The 27,350-nt window shown below is 40.7% G+C and overlaps 2 protein-coding genes and 2 long non-coding RNA genes across 13 annotated transcripts in view; 3 read left to right on the forward strand and 1 right to left on the reverse strand.

The window, feature by feature from the left end:
• Positions 1–576: 576 nt before the first annotated feature.
• Positions 577–5,599, forward strand: LOC307025502. Its single transcript, XR_013804180.1, has 3 exons — positions 577–2,487; positions 2,627–2,710; positions 5,580–5,599. It is a non-coding gene; the product is annotated as an uncharacterized lncRNA (long non-coding RNA).
• Positions 5,600–7,913: 2,314 nt separating this feature from the next.
• abi3b (ABI family, member 3b) lies at positions 7,914–14,196 on the forward strand. 4 transcript variants are annotated; one of them, XM_079660745.1, is made up of 8 exons: positions 7,914–8,349; positions 8,951–9,118; positions 9,737–9,916; positions 10,032–10,096; positions 10,988–12,465; positions 13,043–13,096; positions 13,166–13,434; positions 13,553–14,196. In XM_079660745.1, the coding sequence occupies exons 1-5, from the start codon at positions 8,203–8,205 to the stop codon at positions 11,469–11,471; spliced, it is 1,044 nt and encodes a 347-aa protein (XP_079516871.1). In that variant the 5' UTR covers positions 7,914–8,202; the 3' UTR covers positions 11,472–12,465; positions 13,043–13,096; positions 13,166–13,434; positions 13,553–14,196. The 4 variants fall into 4 exon arrangements, with proteins under 4 accessions (XP_079516871.1, XP_079516869.1, XP_079516872.1 ...); XM_079660743.1 differs by having other exon boundaries at positions 13,182–13,434; XM_079660746.1 differs by having other exon boundaries at positions 10,988–12,368.
• A 463-nt stretch (positions 14,197–14,659) lies between these two features.
• On the forward strand, positions 14,660–18,415 carry LOC307025831. The gene is made up of 3 exons (XR_013804288.1): positions 14,660–15,870; positions 15,954–16,173; positions 17,264–18,415. It is a non-coding gene; the product is annotated as an uncharacterized lncRNA (long non-coding RNA).
• Positions 17,590–27,350, reverse strand: part of mpp2b (MAGUK p55 scaffold protein 2b) — a 51,748-nt gene continuing 41,987 nt past the window's right edge. For all 7 annotated transcript variants that reach the window (XM_079660742.1, XM_079660741.1, XM_079660740.1 and 4 more), the window contains 7 exons: positions 24,026–24,157; positions 23,597–23,699; positions 22,553–22,621; positions 22,311–22,472; positions 21,089–21,291; positions 20,591–20,719; positions 17,590–19,586 (listed from right to left, as the gene is read on the reverse strand). In XM_079660742.1, coding sequence (XP_079516868.1) covers positions 19,410–19,586; positions 20,591–20,719; positions 21,089–21,291; positions 22,311–22,472; positions 22,553–22,621; positions 23,597–23,699; positions 24,026–24,157 — 975 coding nt within the window. In that variant the 3' untranslated portion in view covers positions 17,590–19,409. The remainder of the gene's footprint in view (positions 19,587–20,590; positions 20,720–21,088; positions 21,292–22,310; positions 22,473–22,552; positions 22,622–23,596; positions 23,700–24,025; positions 24,158–27,350) is intronic.

Below are 27,350 nucleotides of genomic sequence, written 5' to 3' on the forward strand. Positions count from 1 at the left end.
AAAAATCTTCTCCAACCTGTCGTTAGTTCCGAAGAAAAGAGGACGGCGTAGGATTTTTTCTCGAAGAATATTACCTGGTGTGGTAATATTCTTTTAGTCCTATTCTTCTCTGGTGTGAGAAGAAAAGAAAAAACGTGAGGGAGGCAACAGGTGTGCTGCTAGCTTGAAAAGTCAAAACCTTACCTTTTTAATGTCCGGAAAAATGAAAAACGGCGAGGTCGTTTGTAGTATTAACTGGTATGTTAATACTAACAGTCTTCTTGCGGAAGCATAAAAGTAGCCGGCGAGCGCCCGGCAACTGAAGTTAGCTTGGGTTCAGTCTGTGGACTGTTAAGCTAGCCCGGCTACCGATATAGAGATGTGCTCTGAAGCGAGAAGAGGTGTTTCAATGACGCATACGACGTAGCGCAAGCTACTTATAGGGGGTGGATTCCCTGACGCTGACGTCAAGATCACCTGCCAATCAGGATTGGCGTAATGAGATTGATGCTTCTGTTTGCTCCGCGGATGAGGCGCATCCCATAGTGAGACATCGAACGGAGTGTTATGAATGAGAACTCAGCTAGACCATCGGCGTCGCGAGACCCTTTTCACGGGGGCACGTGCCCCCCTGTAGATCTGAGGTGCCCCGGTATGCCTGGGTCACTGATTTTTTTATTAATTTATTAATTTATTCAGGGTTCGAAATGGCGACACGCCCGCACGCCCGGGTCTAGTAACTTTCCTATCGGACTAGTAACTCTATGCACTTGCCTGCCCGTGTGTCTGGTAACTTTATAACCCCTTTGCACGGAGCGTCTTTTACAAGCATTGTGGCCGTCAATGCTGTTAAATATGTTCTATATTCTCGCGTCCAGGAGAGAAGCTTTAAAATGAGACTAAATGGAGTCTCTGAAAAGATTCAAATGGGATACTTTAATTAAAAAAGGCGCGGTAGTGTTACAGACAGAATATTGTTCCGGCAGAAAACAGCTGTGATCTGGTTCTCCTGAGCAAGAAGAAGACAGCGGATCTCTCCTCCGGCGCTGCTATATATATCCTCTGCTGGCTCCTCCCCGCCAGCCGGCTCACCTCGTCTCCAATGTCCGTTATTGCATTTAAACAGAGGATAGGTTCTTTTCACATTCAATATATGCTTAACACGCCGTTTCTCCTCATATTCTCTTTCATCACTTTTCATTTAACACATTCTAAACGCTGTAATCAATACTCTAAACAATACTTCTCGGCTCGTTTGGTTTCCGGTCATTCCGGATGTTGCCACATGCTACTCTCGTCTGTAAACAATAATGTATTCAAATAAACTGTACTTTCATTTAATATTCAACATGGTAGTATCTCGACATCTATCGTTGTAGTGTTAAATCAGTAGGTTTCGGTTTTCACCACACCAAGTCATTTCGCTTCTCAATTCATCTCTAGGAAATCGTATATTAGCCACATGCTACATGCTAACCGTAGATGAAGGATTTTCAGAATAAAAGCTTAACTGCTTGTGCACAAGAATTTCTGGTTTTTCAGTATAAAAGAGCGTTTAAACTGACGGTATGTTTAAGCTACATTATACCATCAAAACATTGATTTTAATTTCTAACAATGCGAACTCAATTTTGCTACTGTAAACCTCTCTTGCACAGCATAAGACTAGTCCTATTCAGCACACGCTGCTTTCATTTGTTTATTCGAATGTTTTTTGTCCCTTCTGATAACCCGTAGTGTTGATGCGTGTTTTGCCTTGGTAGTTCAGGATACCATGAAATAAAGCTTGCGGTCAATCTGGTAAGCAACGTAATTTTACGATGAACATAATCTTAGTTTTAGAAGTGAAGGTCACACAGGAGTAGGCTATATATTTTAATGAGTTTGCCTGGAAGCTAATCGTATAGGCTACACTGTTAAATGTTATGTGATTTGTATAAATAGCACTTTTTAATAATTTATAAAACATAATAGACTAGGCTAAATGGATGGAGATGTGAATAGCAGTGACATGCGCTGAGGTTCGTGGCTGGTGAGGCACTGACAGTTTCAGTGTCAGATTTAGAAATATATAAACCCAAGTATCTTAAATCACGAAATCTATTATTGAGGTGAAACATTTTCAAAGAAATGTGGCTTTGAACGTGAGTAGTCGATGGAGTTATCCTAACCGTCTTTTGAAACATACCTTTTAGCTCCGGCGTTGGTTTCCCATTATTTATCACTTCACGATTTGATTGATTTGATAGTATTCTGTATTTTAGTATTTAGTATCTTGTAAATGGACATCAGAAAGTTATTCGCTCGGAGCAGGGATAAAGCAGCAAGGAGAAATGAGAGAGGTAAGCTAGGTAACAAGGCAACCCAAACCACTTTTAGGTAACAACCCACAAGTTGAGTTCACCACTGGTCACTAGCCTAACAGTTACATATCTGTCCAGACAAAGAGGAGCAGCAGAGTGTCGGAGGAGGTGAAGGAGAGAGGGATGTTGATGAGCACGAGCAGAGGTGATATGGCTATTAATTTAATATTAATTAGGAATAACTGCAAACAGGTTATACACAAGTAACCTTACATCTGCATATGTAAAAATGTAGATAATGAAAATGCAGACATTAGACTGTAATATGTTCATGTTGTTTCAAGACTCAGTGCAGCAGAGTGCAGAGGAGGAGAGGAGGAGATTGAAGGGACACAGGAAGGGATGACACTGAGAGATGACACTGACAGGTGAGAGTGAGACTCAGCTGACAATGTAGTTAGCTACTGTAAATGTCCCTACTTATAGATGTGATGAATGTTATTTGAACTTTTAATGGTTATCTGAGGTAACTATTGAGCATATGATTTTTTTGTACGTTGCACCAGACAGGAGAGTCAGAGGGAAGAAGAGATTGAGCTGGTTGAGGCAGGGGAAAGGCAGAGAGAGAAGGAAGGACAACAAGAGACAGACAGGCCGGAGAGATCACACCCCAGAGATGAGACTGAGAAAACAGTTGCCACAGTGGCAGAGAACATTAGACTGGGGGCAAGAGAAAAAAGCAGTGTCCACAATCTTGAGGGACATACAAGTGATCTTGGGGGAAAGGAGTCTGGCCCAAACCAAGTTAAGTTGTCAAAAATATCCCCAGCACAACTTTGGTGCAAAGAATCGATCATTTAACGCCAACTGGTTTGAAAGCTTTACATGGCTGGAATATTCCAAGGCTAAAGATGCAGCGCTTTGTTTTCCCTGTAGAATATTTGGGAAACATTTGAAGAATGACACCTTTGTAAACACTGGCTTTCAAAATTGGAAAAAAGCTCTGGATGTCTATAGAGAGCATGAGAAATCAGCAGCACATAAGGCAAGCATGCAGTCTTGGTGTAGTTATAAAGCCAGTGAGGCTCATGGCAGTGTTGTCGACCATTTGGATTCTGCCAGTGAGCATGAAATAAAAGAGAGACGGGAGTACCTCAGCCGGGTTGTGGCTGTTACCAAGTTTTTGGGAAAACAAAATATCCCATTCCGTGGCCATGATGAGGGCATGTCCAGCGACAACCAGGGGAACTTTCTGGAATGCATGAACCTCTTGAAAGAGTTCGACCCTTTCCTTCAGACATATTCAGCACCATCACACACTACATACTTGTCACCTTCATCACAAAATGAAGTAATTCAGTGCTGTGCCCAGGAGATAACAAAAGCTATCAGTAAAGACATTAAGGAGGCTGGAATGTTTTCAGTGATGGCTGACGAAGCAAGAGATGGCAGCACTGAGCAGCTAGCTGTGTGTGTCCGATATGTTGCTGGGGGGAGTGTGCAAGAACATTTACTAGCTATGGTAGATTTGAAGGGTTTTGACGCGGAGTCCATTACAACTGCCATTGAACAACAGCTAAGGTTGAATGGCATAGACCATGTGAAGGTGGTTGCACAGGCTTATGATGGCGCCTCAGTCATGAGTGGGGCTGTTGGAGGGGTCCAAGCAAAGTTCCGAGAGAACCATCCCATGGCCATTTATGTGCACTGCTATGCACATCAATTGAATTTAGTGCTCTGTTCCACATGTCTGGCCATACCAGAGGCCAGGAAGTTATTTGACCTCCTGCAGAATGTCTATACATTCTTTTCTGGCTCCCTTGTGAACCATGACAAGTTTAAGGAGACTCAGAAACAGCTTGGCTTACAAGCTTCTGAGCTTGTACAGCTGTCCAAGACCCGATGGTCTTGCCAGCTGAGGTCTATCAACGCTATGATAGAGAATTTCCCAGCAGTTCTCACGTGCCTGTCCAATATCAGCAACCCTACGGCTGTGGGTCTGCATGCCAACCTTGCAAGGTTCTCCACAGTTTATCTATTGATGATGTTCAAGACTTTTTTGTCTGTGACAGAAAGTCTACACAAATACCTACAAAGTGAAACTGTGGACCTGGCAAAAGCTGAGGAGTTCAAATGCGCTGTGTGCGCCACTCTACAAGAAATGCGCACTGATGACAAAGCAGCTGAGGTTTATGACCGCGCAAAGGCCTTGTGCGAAACACACCAAATCCCTGAGTCATGTGCTGTACCAAGACAAAGGCAGAAGCAGAGACGCATGGAGGAGTATGTAGTCGAGTCTAGTTGTGGGGCAGCGAGTGACCTAGGGAATGCCGAGAAGTTGAGAACCGCAGTGTATCTACCTTGCCTTGACAGGATGGTTGCTGAGATGGAGCAGCGTTTTTCATCTCTCAACAGCACAGTTCTAAAAGGTGTTCAGGCCTGTAATCCAGGATCTAGCAACTTTCTCTGTGAGGAGGACCTCAGAGGTCTGGCAGATCATTATAATGTGGATCTAAAGCAAGAGGAAGTGCTGGTGGCTAAAAACTATCTGGCCAGAAAGCAGGAAAGCCTTCCAATCACTGACATGCAATGTCTTTTCAGTTTGCTGGATCATGTCATGTTCCCAACATTGACACAGGTCATTCAGATATCTCTGACCATTCCAGTGTCCAGCTGCACTTGTGAACGTACATTCAGCGTGCTGAGACGCCTCCACACGTGGTTAAGAAGCACAATGGGGCAAGACAGACTCCACCATCTTGCCATCATGTCTGTTGAGAGAGGAGCACTCTCCAAGTTAAGCCACTGTCAATTGATTGATAGCTTTGCAAAACTGAAACCGAGACGTTACAGTTTACTTTAAAAAAAATGAACATAGACCTCTCCCATCTCTCTGACCATGTACACACCTCATAGGATAGTCACCATCACACCATCATAGGATGGGGGGTTCTCTTTCAGTTTTCAGTTTTCAAGTCCATGTTTGCTGACAGATATTTCATGAAGATTCATTGTGCCTCTTTTGCCTTCATCAGTTAGTGATTTAGAGATACTGTATACAGTTAAGTTCACAAGTAGGCCAATTCAATTCAGTTTGGTTCAGGTAGGCTAGATATTTAATGATGCAGAAAATAACAATCTGATTGTACTATTTATTTATGACACTTTATTATAATAAATAAGTGCAAAAAAATGTTTGCTCGCGTGCTTGCATTAATTATCTGTGCCCATGCTTTTTTCAAAGAAATAACTGCAAAACATTTTTTTTTTCTGTGCCCCTGTTGTGCCCCTGTATAGTATTGGGTCAGCTGACGCCCCTGAGCTAGACGTGTTTGGAGGATAAAGAATGCTGAGTTGCATCCAAAGAACACCATACCTACTGTGAAACATGGGGGTGGAAACATCATGCTTTCGGGCTTTTTATCTGCAAAGGGACCAGGACGACTGATCCGTGTAAAGGAAAGAATGAATGGGGCCATGTATCGTGAGATTTTGAGTGACAACCTCCTTCCATCAGCAAGGGCATTGAAGATGAAACGTGGCTGGGTCTTTCAGCATGACAATGATCCCAAACACACCGCCCGGGCAACGAAAGAGTGGCTTCGTAAGAAGCATTTCAAGGTCCTGGAGTGGCCTAGCCAGTCTCCAGATGTCAACCCCATAGAAAATCTTTGGAGGGAGTTGAAAGTCTGTGTTGCCCAGCGACAGCCCCAAAAACATCACTGCTCTAGAGGAGATCTGCATGGAGGAATGGGCCAAAATACCAGCAACAGTGTGTGAAAACCTTGAGAAGACTTACAGAAAACGTTTGACCTCTGTCATTGCCAACAAAGGGTATATAACAAAGTATTGAGATGAACTTTTGTTTTTGACCAAATACTTATTTTCCACCATAATTTGCAAATAAATTCTTTAAAAATCAGACAATGTGATTTTCTGGATTTTTTTTTCTCATTTTGTCTCTCATAGTTGAGGTATACCTAGGATGAGAATTACAGGCCTCTCTCATCTTTTTAAGTGGGAGAACTTGCACAATTGGTGGCTGACTAAATACTTTTTTGCCCCACTGTATATATTAAAAACAGCAAGATTTTAAAAACGAATACTTCTGTATATCTTGCTCCTATGTAGTAGAGGTGGTGTGGCCCACTGTCCCATAATCCTCCGCTGCATGTAAACAAACAGGAACCTCTTTATAAACTGGACTCTGGCCACTGGGAGCTTTTTCACAAACACAATGAAGGATGTTTTGGAATTCAAGTTGTTTGTACAGGATGTCCAAAACAATGCAGTGTCTCAGAGCTTTGTGTAATCATGAAACAACATTACCGTGAAACATCATCCGGAGAAGAAGAGGCTGAGATATTAATCTGATGCTGGAGTTTATACAACTGAGCTTCTCAGTTCTTGGTTCTTATACTGTCTCTGACATTATTTATCTTTTATAATCATCATACAACAGGCTCACGTACAGGCATTCACATAAGCACCTTTCTCTGTACTGCAGTGCCCTCTAGTGGAGTTTAAAGATAATACAGGTGGCTCAGCTGTGATACGCACCTAGCATCAAATATACTGTATTATGATTTTCTTTTTTTGAGGAACAAGTATAACTACAACATACATTATGTGTCCCTTAGAGACCAGTGGTGGAAAGAAACTAAGTACATTTACTCAAGTATTGTAGTATAGTTGTAGTTTTGACATATGTTTACATTTCCATTTAAAGCTTTTATTTTTTTTACATTCAGTTACTTCTTAATTTGTACATATATAATCACATGATATGCTGATGTGTATTACTTATCTATCAAATGTATCTAAATTATAATAAATAATGTAAGTTTTGGGGACATATAATGTACGTTGTAGTTATACTTGTTCCTCTAAAAAAATACATAATACAGTATATTATAAAACAGCTGCAACCACCTGTATTATCCATAAACTCCAAATTGAACAACTCCAACATTATAATGCTCTTAAATGAATAGAAACTGGATATTATAATAACCATAATAATGTAATACTTTGAAAAGAGGTAAAGAGTAGGCTACTACTTGAAGTACATCAAGCTGGTAATACTTCTGTACTTTATATTATTCTGAAATGGGTCAGTGTGCAGAATGATTACTTTTAGTACTTTCAGTATAGTTTGATGGTAATACGTTTGTACTTTTACTTAAGTAAGATTTGGAATGCAGGACTTTTACTTGTAACAGAGTAGTCCTACACTCTGGTATTATGAGTACTTCTTTTTTTTAGAAGCATGTTTATCGATCAGTTTATTCTAAATATCATGTAGATAGGAAATAATTTACAAAATTAAATACAATTACTTTCAAGTAGCTTAATCAACACAAAACATCATGAACATTCAGTCAACTATTAAAAAGAAAGGATTAATTATCAATCTGTCCCGTGTGTGTTTGTAACCAAATAAAATAAGGCTAACCTTTATTATGCGTGTTTGGAGTAAACCGTTCCTTATGTAGATACTGTTATCCGTGTGTTGTTGACCTAAAGGGATAGCTTGCTTATCATGTATTATCATACAACAGGCTAATCAACAGGCCTTGACATAAGACTGCACTGCCTTCTAGTGGATGTTGCAAATATAACACAGGTGGCTCAGCTGTGATACGCACCTGGATTTAAATATATATTGTAATATATTATTGTATAGTTAACAAGTACAACGATGTAAACGGTACATGATGTGTCCTTAGAAACAAATGTGTGTTGTTCATGAGTTTGGGTGGATGTGTACCTGGAGCAGAGCCCTGCCCCAGGATCAGCTGCTGTGGAAATGTTTCCCCTGCGGTGATTCCGCCTTCCCGAACACCGACCTCCTCCCTGACACACTTCCACATCTTCCTGCAGCAGCGGGGAGTTGTTTTTAAAGGGTTTGTTAGCAGCGATGATTGGAGAAATGACGGAGCAAAAGAGGCTTTCTGAAGTTATTAACCAGATATTTCAAGAAGCGCCGACTGCCAGGAGGAATCTGGTTGATAACCACAGTAACCTCCACCGCGTCGCAGATTACTGCGAGAGCAACTTCCTCCAGGTGAGTGGGCCCAATGGTCAGTGAACAACAACAGGTAAAGTCACAACTGGTGCCAGGTTTAGGACTTTCCATGTGTTTTACAGAGGTATTCAGATCGATTACTTTAGTAAAAGTAGAAAAACGCACTTGGAAAAATACTCTGTTAAACGTAAAAGTACTGTAGCAAAAGTAGGCTACAGAAGTATCGGCATTTAAACATTATTAATGTGTAAAAAGGGATATTACTCTTAAAGATTAATGTCCAATTTAAGAATCATATATTAAAACACTGGTAAAAGTGAAGCACACTTTATTTACTTTAAATAGTGCTATTGGATATTTTAATCTAAAGTATTTCAATTTGGTTTATGAGTTTATTAATATTTTGTATTAGCTAATCATATGGATCTGCAAAGTAACTAGTAACTTAAGTCTTAAGCTGTCAAGTAAAAGAGATTGAGTAAAAACTACATTATTGGCTTCCAAAGTGTAATGGACTATGAATACCATACAATGCTAACACTCAGGTAGAGTATACTGCAAAATTGTATTAGAGTACATTGCTTGATAAATGTACTTCATTACATTTCTCCACTGTAAAACCATAAATACAACCCTCCAGGCAGAGGACACATCGAAGGCGGTTGAGGAGGCGATGGGTCTGGCTGCTCAGGCTCTTGCCAGCGTGGCGTACCAGATCAACAGCGTGGGCAGCACCCTACTCCGGTTGCTGGACTCCCAGGACCTGCAGATCAGAGACCTGGAGTCCTCCGTCAACTTGCTGTCCCTGGTGAGGAGCACATCTACCTGAAACACTGAAACACTGCTCACCTGACCTCTGCTACCCCATAGAGTCATGTGACCTTTGCATATTGTTGTTACAATGCAGGGAAAACCTCAATACAGTTCCTAAAAATATATATTTACTACTATTGCTGTTACCATTATACCAAAATAGTTTTGGCAGTATTGTAAGTATTGCAACTGTTTAAGTATTGAGAAACTATATTTATAAAAACAATGTTTCTGAAAACACTACTTTCCATATCATGGCAAAACCATTTTTAAAGTATAGTCTGTAAAAGGTGCAGCATTCTGCTTTTTATTTGGTGAAATAACAGAATGAAACAAGTAAATACAAGTGGTAGTCATACTTGTTTGTATCCTCATTTTCATAATTTAATGAACTGCTTTTGCTGAACAATGGAGTGCTTGACCTTCGGCCACTACATCAAACCTTAAATACAAATTTCTACAGTTGGTTGTATATTTGGAAAAGCAAAAAGTGTCCATTTGCTGCATTGCTCCACTTGCAGGTCATCGCTCACATCTGAAGTCAGTCTGGTCAATATGCTATCTAGGAACAAGTGTTCTGAGAGTGTTTGTGTCTCTCTGTGCTCTTCTCCAGGCTGCAGCCATCCACTTTGAGTCGGTAGCCAGGAGAGAGATTGGTGCTTTCACTACTCCTAAAGACAGAACCCGAGCCAAGCTCATCGCCCCCCCGACAGCAGGCAAGGAGCCGGAGAGAAGTTACTCCAGAGTCCCAATATCGTTCTCCATCTTGGACTCCACTGGACACTGCTTTGAGGTATATTGGATGTGAAATTGGAAGAGAAAGAAAATAAATTGACTTTAAGTTCAAAACCTTTCATTGTGTAGAGATGCCTTTGTTTTCTAAACCTTTATCCGTCTTCTCCCCAAAGTACCCCCTGCAGCCTAAGAAAGCCGACTCCACAGAGAGCATACAGAGCACTGCAGACTACACTGTGTCAGTATAAGAACTTATTTTTACCCTTTTTAAAGCAACTTTGTTAAAAATATGAACACTCCCATACTGATTATTATAAAAGAGGCATAACATAAGCTGCACAATTCAAGATCATGTCGGAAAGGTTAGTGAAATATGGACGAAAGAAACAGTCAAATACACTCACACTAAAAAGGAAACATTCACAACCTTTTGTTACGTTATCAAATCAGTGTTGATTATTCATGCTAAGTATGTGCTATATTGACAAAGAAAACGGAGTTCTCCTGTTAATGAAACTGACTGGCAGGGCATACATGTACCAGGATGCATTGCACGCAAACTACTCAAGGCCCACTATATCCTCTTGCACAGCTAATGCAGAACTAGCTTCAGCCATTTCTGCTTTTTAAACCCTATAAAATGAGTCCTCGTCCACTAACCCCAATTCCTTTTCACTGCCTGCAATGCGATGGAGTTTTGCTTTTGAATGGAATTTAGAGCACAATAACCCCCTGACTACGGAGTTAGAGACAATAAATCCAAGCTAAAAAAGTGTAGTTCTTACTTGAATCCAACATCTAGAGAAACATATTATGGTGAGATCCCCCCAGCCACCAAGGGCGTATACTGTAGTTGGGAGACCAATGGCACCACAACCACATCCATCTACAATCTGTTTGGATCTCAACTACACATCTCTAAAGTTGTGTGACTGCATCTTGTTTGGTATTTGATGCTATCTCTTCACAGACACACACACGCTCACAAGGGGAAAATAATACAAGTCGTGGCTAGTAAACACAGCTATCTAAAGCTCTCTTATTAATACATCTAATATTTTCTGTATCTGTTCAAGAAACATGTTGAACTATTCTTTTAAAAAGAACGTTTATTTTTTTTTTAATGCAGGTCCAGTTACGGCATCGCTGTCCCCCCTCCATCAGTCCCCACCTGGCCAAACGTCTCCAACCCCACCGACAACAGCCTGCCTCCACCTCCTCCTGCCAATCTGGACCCCAGTATGACCGCCCCTCCTCCTCCACCACCACCACCTCCTTCCTCCTCAATGGACACAGGCCTCCCCCCTCCTCCGCCAAATTTAACCTCACCCACATGTCTCCCCCCACCTCCCCCTCCACCGCCAATCTCTCCGTCGAACAACGCCTACCCGCCACCGCCTCCTCCTGTATCGGGAGGTTCTCCTCTTCCTCCTCCACCTCCTCCACCTCCTCCTGTATCGGGAGGTTCCCCTCTTCCTCCTCCACCTCCTCCACCTCCTCCTGTATCGGGAGGCTCCCCTCTTCCTCCTCCTCCTCCTCCACCACCCTCTCAGACTGGCACCTCTGGGTTTGTGCCACCTCCACCTCCTCCACCTCCTCCTCTCCTACGCTAACAGACATTATCGGATGTTTTTATTCTTCAAGGAGTAACTTCTTGTGTAACTCTCAGGCATGCTGGGGTGTGTACAAACATGAGAAATTATTTCAGGCATTATTGTGGGATCAGAAATAAGCTTAAATAAAACATTTCAAGAGGTTCTTTTATACTTTTTGGGGGTTTTCCCTTTCCTGTTATATGTTTTTGTGCATGTATATGGTCTGTAAAGGCTAAAATACCAAAGTTCCCTCCATTGGACTCCTTTATTTACTTCTGTAACATAGTGACATCACTACGCAACATTCACGCTCCTATTGGCTAGCACTCCAACATATTGTACGTGAAAGGCCAAGGGGCGGGACATCTCTAAGCTGGTTGACCAATCACAACAGAGGCGGCCAGCTAACCAATCAGAGCAGACTGGGCTCTGGTTTCAGACAGAGGGTGAAAAGAGGTGCTGCAGCACAGGTAGTATGAGAAAAAGAGCTTTTTGAATATTAAAGCATAGAGACATGTCACAGTAGAGACACTAAATACTAATATGAACCTAAACATGGGCATTACAGGGCCTCTTAAGGGTGTGTGTAGTGGTGTAACCTTGAGCTGGCTCAGCGTGAGCCTCAAATTATTATTGTTCTGGGACAGAGAATCAAAGTGAAACATTCTGCTGCAGTGCAGATTCCTCTGACATGTTTCAACAAAACCTTGACTGCATTCCTAGGACACAAGCTGAAACAGGGGATTTTGTCTTTTCCCTATAATGTCATCACGCCTTCATTATTACATCTTTGCGTTTATCACATTGTTTCATAATGATTAAGAGTCACTTTTAACAGAGAGCGCCCTTTGGCCCCTCAGCGTCATTGGAGTGGGAACAGTGTCAAAGATGATAAGTTCTTTACGTCACTGGCCGGTGAGTTCTGCTACTTTAAACAGGTCAAGGAGGCTATAAAATGTCTGTTGCAAGTCATCGCGCTACTTAACCTGCACTGCATGGCGTGTACTTGAAGGTAAGCTTTATTTACTGAATGGAACATATTAATTTAGTCAGAGACAGCTCAACCAAATTTGATAAATCTTTTTCTGTGCTTTTTTCATTGACTCTACTCAGCAAGGCCTGAAACTGGAGAAACAGGCTCATTGTAGAAGGTCCTGTTTTATATATTCGTCAGAAATGAAAAGGAAATGTTAGCCACTTTCTTTTACTGCTGCTTTCTTTTGCTTTAATAAATTCGAATTCAATCTTTTATGTAGCAACATGCCATTAGAGCAACACAGGCTGTGCAGTTTTATCTTTGAACTATAGTGTTATATTGACTAAGTGTGGGAGTCAGATCAAAACCTACAGTGTTATTGCGGTGCATATACGTTTCAGGATTGTGAAACTTTTAACAGTAATTATATCTGCCTTAAAGACACTCTGTTTATGTCGGTTTGTTATTTAGGGATACAACGCAATAAAGAGCTACCTTTGAACTGTCTGACTGTATTGCAAAACTGAACATTATATAACATGACAAACGGTTAGATATTTACTATCTCCAGGTCCCTTTGAATAACAAGGCCTGTTTGTGCATTTTTTCTCAGGTGTGATTTAGAAAAAAAGAAAACTGCCATGGTCCTTTATTATCCTGTGATTGAGTAAGTATTTCAAACGTTAATTTGACCTCCTCTACACCTCATTGTATGCCTGCTGCATGTATACTCAAGCCGTCTTTCATTTCAGGATCCCCTTGATGTGCGCTGGGATCCTACTGTGGGCTTTTTGTTACCATTTCGTAAGGAAGCGCAGAGAAGCAGAAAGATTGTCCACGATGCCGGCTAACTCTCCCTCTGTGTACGTCATCCCCATATGTGAAGAGGAGCAGGTGGGAGAGGAAGACGAGGAAATGATGGACGCATATGAAGCTTATTTTCAACCTCCTTACAGAGAGCCTCCCATGTACTGCTCAAGAAATGTCAGCCCTCCTCCGTACAGGGTAGGTTTTGATAAAGGGTTTTTTCTGCTAATTATCTTTAAAAATGTTCTCAAAGATTTTATCCTCAGCAAAGAAAGTGCAATATTTATGTAATTGAATAACTCTTTGTCCTTTCCAGTTCGAACCACCATCCTATCCAGACCCCCCTCCATCATACTCAGATCTTCCACCTTACTCAGAGCGACCCTGATCCTCCACCTCATCGTTCATACACTTCAAACATCCTCAACTCTAAACAAACCGTACCTTTTTTTTTTTACATAACATTCCTATGGAATCAAATAAGGGTCACTTAGAGTTTGACATCATTTCACAAACGTGGTTGTAAATAAGATTTAAGAATTAAAATGTAAAAGCCTGGGTTCAAATTCAGTCATTCTTAACATGTCTCTTATTACATAACAAAAAGCACAACATAATTTCACAATATCTTTTTGACCCTTATTTGAGCCCATACAGGTAACTGTTAACGTTAGTGCTTGTACGTGGTTATAAGTTTCATTTGGGACATAAGTGTATATGATTAATCTACCTGTAAGCAATCCACTGTGTGGAAAAGGAGAGACTGGGTTTGACTGTTTTAAATACTAAAGTTTCATACTCAACCTTGTTTAAACACTGCCATATGTACAATATGCATACCTAAAAGAGATTCAGTATGTAAGTTAAGGCACTTGTTTACATGCTTGAATATTACCAACTGTTTAACATACAGTATGTTATTTACAAAATAAAGTAATTTATATTTGTGAATACAATGAATTGAAGTCTTATCAAATGCTTGAAATATACCCCCCCCCCCCCCCCAACCAACATTTTAAAAGTAGATCTGTAAATTAGTAAATACTAAATAAGATCAGTTTTAGTTCAGAAAGCCATGACTATTTGGAGGGATACAATTGAAATCTTTTGGTTATTTTGACAAAGTTTGTATACTGCAAGTAGAACAAGAGTGGTCTTATTATTGATCCCTGAGGAACGCCATAGTTGTTGCTGTGCTGCAGCAAATAGAGAGTGAATGATTTTGTTTAACATGCAGGATGTGTAAGACACAGAGCACACCTCTAAGTCCTGTGTCTTTAAAAAAAAACAATAATGCTGTAAAAGCTCATCGGGTCATGCACTTCCCTAAGTGACACACATTATCCTTTGATACAGTCCTGAGGGCAGGACACTTTCTGTTTGTTTTGGATTTTTAAAAAAGGTAAGGACTCATCCCATTGTAATAAAATAATCAATTTATCTTTTAATTATGTGTCATCAAGGTAATGTATGTTAGAATTAGTTGAATATAATCGTTTTCTCTAACAATTGTAACGAGCAGCAGATTTATATGATGAAGGTTCACCGTCGGTTGTTAAACTCAGACAATAAAGTTAAACAGTATCCCGGTCATCCAGATCATTTTGATTCAAGCTTGTTTATTTGTACAACGCTGAGGAGTTTTGAAAGCGTTTAAAAGTGTGTTATTGTTAGTGAAATACTGCAGGGTCATAGGTCAGAAGTCAACCATGTGATTGGTCAGTTAGTCTCGTACTAGTGGGCTCGAGTATGTGAAGGCCGACACATCCTGTGAGCCGACACCCACTTGTTGATTTGTGTGCGTCACGTCTAAAGACTTCATTTCCGTCAGAGAAGACAAGCTTGTTTTATTCCTTTACTGAAATAAATCTGATACTGTAGAGGTTTTCCAAGCTTGTCCACATCTCCAGAACATGTCATAGAACATTTAACACGTTTGAACAGCTGGACTCAGATCTTATTCTTAAGTATAGTGAGAAAAATTAAAGCGTTAAAATAAGTAAGAGCCCCTACTATCAAGTAAGAGCGCTTATTCTGTACAACTGACCATTCTCAGAAAATAAATGATTGAATTATTATAGAATGAATGCATCAAAATTGCACTATTTTTTTTATGCCAGTAGCTTGTGGATTTGATTGGCTCAATGTTATAATGATGCGTCACATTTGTGGATTATGTTTTGTTCAACTTAAGATAGCAAGTAAATACAGTGGAGTATATTATCTTCATTATCTTATTTATCGTTATGATGTAATGTAATCTTCATTATCTTATTTAAACTCATGATGTAATGTAATCTTCATTATCTTATTTAAACTCATGATGTAATGTAATCTTCATCATCCTCATTATCTTCATCAGGAAGTACACTATTTTCAATATGTATTGTATTAAAAGTCAAAATAACAGGATATGGAAATACTAAAAAAAAAGTACATATACTTGAAAGACTGTAATTAGTAACCGTCTACTTGCATTCATATTCAGTCTACATTATTCTAATTTCAATTAGTTGTCACACTGTCAATGGTTGACCATGTTACATATCATTATTTAGTTTTTTCCTTAGAGCAATGTCAGCAGTTTGACATAACAACAGCCATGGCTCCAGTAGGGAATATCCTCCAATGTTTGTAAGTAATCAAATAAAGGCAAACATGAAATCGCCCAGATGATATACCTCTGAAGTCTCTGAATGATGGAAATGTGCTCCTAGATTCCCAGGCTTGGTGGCGTCCATCGCTGTGGTTCTCCTCTGCTTCTATATGCAGTCAAAAAAGAAAAGAGCAGCGTATGACGTCACCGTACCGACGCCACATGATGACTACCGGCTCTCTACGATTTCTTTGCCTGAGGATCAGGCAGAAGAAGAAACACAATATGACAGATTCCCCCCTCGGTACAGCACTGTGGACCTCCCCCCACCATACTCACTGGTGCGTAAGCCCGTCATTAAAGTCACTGCAAAGGTTTAAACTACTGTTATTAATATAACCAACATATTGGACAACTTTAACTAAATCACCGGCTGTATTTGGACACAGAAGATTAATAGAAAAGTCATATAAACATTTAAAAATCCAATTAAATAAGTCTTAAAAATCAACATTTAAAAGGAATAGTTTGATAGTCTTGAGTGTATGTGTCTTCATATCTTACTGTCAGCAAGAAAGCAAATAAGCATGTCACAAAATGACTATTAGCTTTTCACCAAAAAACGTTTAATTTTGTTTAAGATTTAATTGATTTATTTAAAACAAGGGACAGTGTACATTAATCAACATATTAAAAACATGTAAAAGTACTCAAATTGGCCAAAAGGCTAGTTTTTATCGATAGTCCCTTTAATAAATGGTGATAGACATCCTAAAAGCAATAATAAAAATACCACAACATTGTTATACCATTGTACATATTTACAATAGATTAGTAATCTAGAGCTTCCCACTCATTTTAATAATTAAAAACATGAAATATAAAACACTGATTTAAATAGAATTCTGTTACTACAATAACAGGGTGTGCTTTACTGTGTGTGCAGTTTGACTCATAGACATGTGTGGATGACATTGAACAATTGTAATTCAATTTAAATCTCTCTTAAAATAATCAACAATTAAGTTAAAAGTTTCATTTTTTTTCTGGAAATATGCTTATTTATTTTCTTCAGTCTATCCATCTTCACATCTAACTCTCAGCAAGAAATACAAGGTGTAAAAACAGACCATTTTAAGTAGAATTTTGTTATTACAATGAGATTGTGCTTCATTTTATGCAGTTTGACTCTGGATGCTACATACATTTAAATTATATCTCTTAAAATCCAACCCATTTTTTGGCAAGTATCTCCATCTTTACATCCATCAGATATTTGATTATTTAAGTTTAGTCATCTAGATCTTCAGATTCATTTTTATAATTTTCTAAAAACAATTGTAATATCAAGTATGAAACCGTGAACATTTTAAAATGATATTGTAGGAACAGATAATTAAAATAATAAAATGTCACTTTACGTTTTTGCAGTTTGATCCCAAGATTACCAGCATTTGGTCCGATGACCTTCCACCTGCATTTGAGATGTATCCGATAACGCAGTCTCCTCATCACTGGATTACACCCGCGGGACACCTGCATCCATAGCAACCACGGAGCACCATCACGGAGCACCATCACCCCCCCCCCCCCCCCCCCCGCAGCCACACAGGAAACACCAGGCCTCCAACAGCTTTACATTTGAACTTACCAAACACTGACTTACCCTATGTTGTTTCTGTGTATGCTGAAAAATACTTATTTAATGCTTTGATTTGAACTTTGCATTGATATTAACTGTAGACAGTGAAGCAATCCTCTCAACATCTCCATTTTAATACACTTTGATATGAACATCAAACTACAGTGTAGCTGTCCCACTGCATCTACACACCAGCAGAACCATGAAAGCACCGAGGGGCTCTCTATGTTATACTATATACTCTTTATTACAATACAGTACTTACAAGTTTGAGGGGAAATAAAATAGATATTCAATGCATTGCCAGTATTATTATTCTCTATTCTCTAAGAAGGAACATGTACAGTGAGTGTTTCCTTGGCTTTTGAACAACGTTAAGGCAAAAGTAAGTATGTAAATATTTGACTGTATGTAAATCAGAAATAACAGGAAAAAAACGTCCATTAATTGTCCAACCTGTATTGTTAGGTAACATATTTGCCTTCATTATACAATCAGTGCATACTGTAGGCTACTTTTACATTTTTTGTTGTTCTTAGTGCTACAAATAGAACTCCAACAGAACCAATTTGCTGGGTCGTCTCTCTGTCGAATAAACCTGACGCTTTACCAGCATAGGACAACAAATGTATAATGTAATCAACATTCAAAGATAAAAGGATTGCAATCTTAACACAAAGTGTGTTTATGTATACATCAGTGTCTGTGTGTAAATGTATTGCACATATATGTTATAGTTTGAATCTATTGCTGTTCATTTTTCAAATTAGTGGAGACAAACAATATAAAGCACATTTCTGAACACATACAATCATACTGTATGATCAAATGGTCTATAATAAATATGACATTTGGTATGTTTCCATCACCACCAATCTGTCCTACCAACCCAATGTAAACAGTACACTACATAAAGTAGGAAAGGCTAGAAAGTTTTATATCCTTCGACGAAAAAACCCTTCGGTAGATTAATCTGCAAAACATATTCTTTACTCTAACGGCCCATCCACACACAGGCATCAAAAAAAATCTTTCAAAGCTTCGCCCATTCACTTGAATGGGGTGACGTAGAAGATTTTTAATCTTCGCCGAACTGCATTGTGGGGAGCGGAGCATGGCTTTGCAAGCATCGTGAGCATCAAAAATTGAGCAATGTTCAACTTTTGATGCTCCCAATGCTTGCGATGCTGGCATCAGCCAATCAAATCCCGCCAGTGCAAGCGCTAGCCAATCAAACCGCGTGTACTGTATGCAGATACCGCTGCGGTCTTTTCCATATTAAAATGAAGGATAAATTAATCATCGCTGTAGGAAATGTCCCGGTCCTTTACGACTGCTCTCTGTTCACCTACCGGGACCTAAACCGGAGGAACCAGGCATGGAGGGAGGTGGCAGAGACAGTTGGTGAAACTGGTAGGTTTTCACCTGTTTGGGGAGTTTATATCCAGTTTACTTCGTTTTAACATTGAATGGACAGGCTTTGTATGCCGGGGGCGGGCGGGAGATTCCTGGGAGATTCCTGATTGGTTGTTGGTCGCGTGAAATCGCCAAGCTTCAGACACGCCCAGCATCAAGATTTTTAAGATTTTTTTCATTCTTGTGTGTGGACGGGCCGTAACTCTATTTCCACGTTTATGATAACAGACACACACACACACACGCTCACTCACACTATTGCACTAAACCTCCTAATCAACTCTAAATCCTTCTCGACAAATATCAGTAAAATGATTTCAAACAAAAGTATAACTTGACATTAGCCTCAACGGAGGAACACTAACTTTTGTACAAAAACGCTCTACACGAGGCTGGTCGTTTGCTCTGAACGATGACGCTTGGACCCCCACCACCAATCGACTGCATGGAGACGGCCCCTCTGGAGCTACCTCACCGTCCTCTGACCTTTGACCTGTGGCTTGATGGTGACCTCTTGGTTCAGAAGACCCAGTTGACAGGCACCCACTGCTGCTCCGTGTACAGTTTCTCCAGCGCAGACCGTAGGCTCCTGAACGCAGCCTCCAGGCCGTCGTTCACGATGCAGAGGTCAAAGTAATGTCCGTACGCCCGCTTGATGCGCTCGCTCTCGTCCACTGTCCTCTTCAACTCAGAGTCCTGTAGGAGAAACACAGTGAGACGATTAGGTGACAATACAAAACAAAGGGCAGGCTATTACTTGGATGGAGTTAACTTTAAAATTGGGTGCACATAAATCCAACTAGTTTACGTCATTTAAATGTTAGTAATTTTTTGGTTTGCTTTGCAGAGTAAAACAACCACATTAGGTATTCCCATTACCAATAAAGTGAGATTTCATATGATGAATTTCAGTCTATTTCAGGCTTTAACAAAAACCTGACTTTTAGAGCCCCTGAAAACATGCTTTTAAAAGTATTTATTTTGTTCCCTTTTATTGGATATGTGTAACTAAATAAGTAACTGATTAATATGGAAAAATGTATGGAAAAAATCTGTAAATATACTTATTTATCAATAAGTTAAAGGTGACCTATCATGCAAAATGCACTTTTGTACGTCTTTTATACATGAATATGTGTCCCCGGTGTTCCAGGGAACTCACCAAGTGTCAGAAAACACAACCCTCTCTATTTTCCTCCATACCCAAATCTCTTAAAAAGGGGCTGCAACGGATCTGATACAGACTGATCCAGATTTGAACACTTCTATGACGTCACAGAAGTGGCGCTACGGCTATTGGGCCAACTACACCAATCAGGAGGAGACAGCCACGGACATTGCCATTGGAAAGCACTGGAGACGCTGTAGTACATATGCCAGGCCTGTAGATGGTGCTGTTCTCACAGAATCAGCCCATGCAAAGACAGTGTTAAATTGAGCGAAATGAGGAATGGCTAAAATGCATGATCTGTTTGGTATTTTGAAAAATAAAAAGTATAAATATGCCTTATATAGGTATGGTACTACACTATATTATTCAAATATAGCATGATAGGTCCACTTTAAGGCAATAGTCCCACCTTAAAAAATAAATAAAACTGTTCCAAACTGTGATTCATCAGAACCATATTGTGCATGGTAGAAGATGAATGAAACGTGAAACCCAGAAAATGGTTTTCATGGCCAAAACACAAACTCACCGTTAACTGTTTCGTCACCACTCCCGACTCAATTGCTGTTTTATTCATAGCTTTGAGAACCTCAAAATCCGGAGCTTCAATAAAGACAACATAGGGCAGGAACTCTGCCGTCCGCAGGACTTTAAGAGCCTTCGAAGAAAAGAAAAAACGGATGTGAGACATCTTACAATCCCTGCATGACTGCACAGCAAGCCAAGGGAAAAGCTTTGACACACAATTATAAAGCTGAGAGAGAATGTGATTAAAATGCAACTGCAGCATCCTGATCCAACACATTTATCAAGCTAATGTATGCAAATAAGATTAGCCGAGTGTTTCCAGTGCATGATGCCAATCATTAAGAGATCCTTCTGATACATATTGATGAGGTTCTCAGCCTGAAAATACGGCAGAAGCAACGAGCCGAACAAAATTGGCTCGAATATGGAATTTAAACTGAAGCCATTTACATGAAAACATGACAAACACTTGATAGAAAGCAGAGCAGGACTCCGCTACCTGTGGGTTGACGTCCAGGATGCAGATCTTTCCTGTGTCTATGACCTCGTGTATGGAGTTGATCTTCGTGCCGTACAGATTCCCGTCGTACTCGCCGTGCTCCAGGAAACGACCACTTTTGATGTCGGCCTCCATCTCACTGCGGGTCATGAAGGAGTACATCTGGCCATCCCTCTCATCCACCTTTGGTTTTCTGCAGGTGACTGAAGGATGAGAAAAACAGTCACGGCCCGTCCACACAGCAGCGTTAAAAAAATCTTCCAACGCTTCTCTGCCCGTTCACTTTGAATGGGGTGACGTCACGTTGCCTCACTTTTCGCCGAACTGCATTGTGGGAAGCAAAGCGAAGATTTCCAGGATTTTCAGGATTCAAAAGTTGAGCAATGTTCAACTTTTGAAGCTGAGGTGGAAGCGTCATCCAATCAAATCCCGTTTATGCAAATCTGACAGTACAAGCGCTAGCCAATCAAACCGCGGGCAAGCTGGGAGTGTCATTTTCTATATTCCTAAAAATGAAGGAGAAATTAGTTATTGCGGTAGAAAATCACCCGGTTCTTTATGACCAGTCCCTATTAACTTACCGGGATTCAAACCGGAGGAACCAGGCATGGAGGGAGGTGGCAGAGACAGTGGGTGAAACTGGTAGGTTTTCGCCTGTTTGGGGATTTTATATCCAGTTTACTCTGTTTTAACATTGCTATTGCTTTGTATGTCGGGGGCGGGAGATTCATGTGATTGGTTGTTGGTCGCAAAAAATCCCCAAGCTTCAGACACGCCCACCTCCAAGATTTTTTTAACGCGGCTGTGTGGACGTACCGTTACTATTTCTACTATATTCTATTTACTTGCACTATCTGTTTTATTGTGTTGCACTGTTGGTGGAGCCGTTGACCTAAGATTTTCATTGTCATAACTACACTGTAGCTAATGTACACATGACAATGAAACTTGAATCCTTGAGTCAGAAAGTGATCTTAAGCATAGTGCAAAAAATAGACCCTCAAAAGTTAAAATCACAAAAATATGAGGAAAATAAATCAAATGTGTTTAAAAAACCATTCCATCTTAATACGTAACGGAAACCAAGATGACAAAAACAGAAAGTAACTTGAGTTAAAAAAATTACATAAAATGACAATATTCACACAAATATCAAATAAAACATTGCAAGGTAATAAACGACCCATTATTTGAATCACGTGGTTCAGTGAGCTGCACTCACAGGGGATGGTGGTGCCGTACCGCTGGGGGTCTGACACCAGCAGCTTGTTTTTCAAACTGCGACGTCCGACCCCCTGTGCACCAATCAGAACCAGAGTCTTCCTCCTGAAGGGCGGGACCTTGGCTACCTCTTCATATATCCGCAGCTCGTGTCGATCGAATTCTAGTCAGAAAACAGTCATTATGGGGACGAATATATCATAACAACATCGACTGGGACGTTGTTATTGTGAGGTACGATACCTGCATTTTTGGTAGTCAAATACATCATCTTTTTTTTCTTCTTTCCACCCATTCCAGCACAAAGAGGGCCTGAGACACAAAGAGACAAAACTCAATAAAACCTCACACTTTTGTCTCAGCCAACGACTTTCACAAAGTCCAAATGATTAACGATCAAGTCGCAAAGCACCAAAGGGTAATAAATCCAAAGTGTATTACAGTTAACAGCCCACTAGAGGGCGCTGTGCACTAATATTGATCGACCTGTCTGCTGCCAGAGGACACCTGTGACCGGGCTCCACAGAGAATCTGTTCAATATGAAAAATGATTAAGCCCATGGGGGGGGGGGGGATGCCTTATGAATAGAGACATACATAGAAGCAAACATGAGCTCAGGTAATAATTCTCATGTCAGAATTCAACCCATCAAGCCTCGAGTGCTACATTATGAAGTATTCTTCTTCTGGATCAACAATTTCAGACCTCACCCTGCAAGAAAACTAAAAAATGTATTCAAATCATGCCCCCAGTGGGTATGATGTGTGGAAAGCGGACAGATGTGTCCTTCCCGCGCTCCAAGGGCAGCACAGTTTGCTGTCATCTTCCTCTCCTCCTCAAGTGAAGGGCGAGCTGCTGACTGTGACTCACCACCTGTTTTGTTGAGATCAGATAGATCTTAAGGACCAGAGGCTCTTTTCACTGCACATCTCTCAAGAGAAGAGATGATTATTGATCAGGTTTGTATTTACGGGGGTCTTATCACCTCTCCTGAATCAGCGTGCTTTCTCTGGAGGGGCTGTTTGTGAATGTAGGACCCTGCAGCTTAATAACAAGCAGATTGGAATCAGGCCTCCTTCATCACGCCGGCGCTCATTACCAGCTCTCCAGTGCTCACTGACGCAGAAACAGACTAGGTTTGCAGGATGAGCAGCCGGCGCCAGATGAAATGTGTGTATGATGTGGAGAGGAACAGATGCTGTCTTTGTTGCCGGTGCGTTAGTCTGTGTTGAATCTACATAATGAGAGGAGCTCCTCTGCTCTGCTGCGAGCCGGGAGAGGTGTACCTGTGGTAGTGAGCTCCAGATCTCTCTTCACAAACGCTTTCCTTTTCTCCTCCAGCAGCTGGCTTGGGATGAGACCTGCACTGCCTCCTTCTATGTGGCATGCCTGCGAGAGCACACAGAACAAACAAAAATAATTTGACATAACATTTCATGTCACTTGTTAGATTATTTTATCCAAAGGGACTTACATACTCAATACTGTGGACAATCCCCACAGGAGCAATTTGGGGTGAAGTGTCTCAGGGACACAACGACATGCTGACTGCAGTGGGGTTTGAACCTGTGACCGCCTGATCCCAACACCAAGGCTCTACCCACTGCGCCACATGCCTCCCAATAATATCTATATATATATAGAATAAAACCCTTTAGTCTTAGCTGAGGTAATACATGCACAAACAAATGTTGAATATCCTTGGCTTTACTCACCTGCCACCAGTTAAGGTCCTCCTGGTTGAAAATCTGCAGAATGTTTCCGCTGTTGAAGCCGAGCCCCGCTTCCCTGCAGGGAATCAGGTTATCATGGGATGGGTCGTAGTCAAAATGACACTTTACAAAGGCCTGAATGGATAAAGACAGGGAAAGGAGGGAAGGTGTCAGAAAGATTCCCCATAATGGATGTCAAAACAGATTGAAAAATACACATTTAGGCTGGGGATGTATTCCCCCGCTGCCTCGGTTTGTATAAACAGAACATGATATGCATTAGGCACATTGGGCGTGTAAAGTGTCCATCACTTTGAAAAAGCCTCGATCAGTTAGAGCCCACTTCATCTCTCGGCTCACTTTCACAACACCTCAAGGATTCACGATTAAGCTCATAAAGCAAAACCCTGTATCGCCCCCACTGACAGCACCTTGAGTCTGACTGACACATAGAAATAAAAAGAGAGCCAAAAACTGTAGCCATGGCAACCATCCCATCCCCCCCCCACCACTGCACTTGACGCCTTTCCTCGTACTGAACTGATGCATGAACATAGAAAAAAGGCTGCAAGCTCTTACTGTAATGTGTGTGTGTGGCTTATTACACACACACACACACACACACACACACACACACACACACACACACACACACACACACACACACACACACACACACACACACACACACACACACACACACACACACACACACACACACACACACACACACACACACACACACACACACACACACACACACACACACACACACACACACACACACACACACACACACACACACACACACACACACACACACACACTAAAGGGAGCTGTCAGTTGAGTTTAGTCACCATGCGATGGCAGGGCTCGAGGCGTGAAACACAGAACTTTTGCAAACAACTCAAATCATTGCAACTCTTGGCACAGTTCAACGTTCTCCTACAGCACTTTACTGTGTGAGCAAACCCAATTTATTCTTTATCATCTCTGACGGACGGCCACTATTAGGTGCTCAAGTGGGCACTTTGATATCAGGAGCTGAGACCAGAGAAAAAAAAGGCCAAACACAAACACTTACACTCTGGTTTTACAAAGTGAAGGTCTTCAGAAGACAGCAGGAATGTGTTCTTACAGACAAGTATGCACCTTTAGAAATGTTCCAAAGAGCCATGCCTCAAAACACACTCTTTTAAGTGGATGACCCTAAGAAATGTGAGAGCATTTTCTAACATAAAAGCATTTGTGGCTGCTCCTCAAGAGTTTCTACAGGTCTTACCAGAATAGAAGGAACAACTACTGTATAGCTGCTGTCATCTGTAAAGCTGCCAATTCCAGTTTTGGCATAGTTTGCATTTTTTCATTTCATATGAATATTACACAGTTCCTCTAGAGGCTGAAGTACCTGATATTAAACTCTAATTTGAAGCCAAAAGAATCATGTAACAAGAATATACAGCCATAGCGTACTTTAAGCTAAATGCTAATGCTAATATCGCATCATGTTTACAGGGACAGAGCTCAAATGTGCTAATTAGACATATGTATAAACATGTATACAGCCATAGCCGTGAGTGGTTTAAGGTAAATGCTAAATGCAAGTGGGCAGAAAATCCAAAGTGACAATGATAACATTTGCTATTCAGCCATGTGTATACAAATGTGTACCGAGTCATCTGTGTGACAGGCTTTGAGCTAAATGCTAATGCGAGTAAGACAGATTGTCTACAGTGAGAATGCTTACAATTCCTAACTAATAATGAATACAAAGCACAGCAGAGGCTAATGGAAAAAGCATTAGATCCAGGTAGTTGTCATAAACCAAAGCATTGGGCTGTTAGTCTAAAAATGTAGTTAATCTGCCAAAACAAGTATTTCAATTCTTCCCGTGTGTTTAGAAAGTGTAAAGGCAATCCAATCAATATCTTTCGAGAGATTTTCACTCAAAACCACAAATGCTAACCTACAGTAGCTAGCTAAAAGTCAGGTGATCACTTCAGTCAGAGGTCCTCATCTGGGCATTGTGGATGTCTGTACACATTCTCATTGAAACACATCTAATAGCTGATGAGATAACTCAGTCTGGACAAAGTGGTGGACTGACCAGATGCCCAGTGGCTCATCTCATCCAATGGAAAATAAACTTTTAACCTTTTCATTGAGCTCCAGTGATTCTTTGCACCCGACAGCAATAATGTGCTTTGAATTCATGCATGTCTGTGCGGATAATAATCCTTCTTTCCACATCATTTTCTTGTAAATAATGTTCTAGTATATTTTGGTGTAGTGTAAGGAATTCATTTGGCACAGCTTCTTCAAGCTCTTGTGTTCCTCTTCTCTACCGCTGAGACAAATCAGTCACGGAGATTGAGCCCAATTTTCTTTTAGCTGTATGTACTGCATCCTGAAATGCTCCATCCTTCCATCCTATTGGTATCACCAGGATACATAACCCTTCTCTTTACCTCACTCTAAACTGGGTCATATTTTCAGTGTGACTAGTTTCCTCCAGCTCTTAGAAAGCTAAGCGAGCAAACATGACCCGAGGAGAGTCACTAAAAAACACATCGTGATTTTTTCAGCAGTCTTAAAACTATGTCTTGTAAAAAAAGTATTTCTTTTCAAACAATCTAAAATACAATTTGAACTTTACGACCATGGACGTGTTGAAAGGTACAAGGACTCCAGCGTCACGAGCTGTCTGTGGGATCACTCTTTTCCTTTCTCATCTGGAAGGCTTAACTTTTTCATCCATAATATATGAGCATACAATTGCTCAAGTGACAAAACTCTCGAGCAGATTTCAAAGCAAAATACCCAATGTCACGTACAAGGTCCCGCTATAGAATTAGATATATGATTCTTGGCACAGCATGCAAGGTTACAGGCTGCAGGGAGAGAGCCAGGGGGGACGGAGAGCGGCACTTACTTGACTGATGGAAGTGACAGTATCCTTTCCAACTAATCAGAACATTTTGCACGTCATGTACTCAAGGATCGCTGATCAAAGCAAGGGTGTTTTACTTTGAAAGAGCTTGAGATTTAATGTGAAAGACATTTTAAACACAGCTATACAGTAGTTATGGTAACTGTTCTTAACAATCACAAAATGGATACAAACAACAAGCATCCATTGTCATAAAGTGATTTTTCACATTTAGGGAACTATATGTCTTATAACCCGTCGACAAGGAGGTTTTCTATTCAGCCTGTCCGTCTGTCCCCAGGATTATGGTTTCAAAAATTGCCTAATTTAACCAACCTCAGAAGAACTCATAAGATTTTGGGGGGGATCAGAATCATGTTGCCGATACACCATGTTAAC

Source organism: Notothenia rossii, assembly GCF_949606895.1.
Source record: "Notothenia rossii genome assembly, chromosome: 11".
Classification (NCBI taxonomy): Eukaryota; Metazoa; Chordata; class Actinopteri; order Perciformes; family Nototheniidae; genus Notothenia; species Notothenia rossii.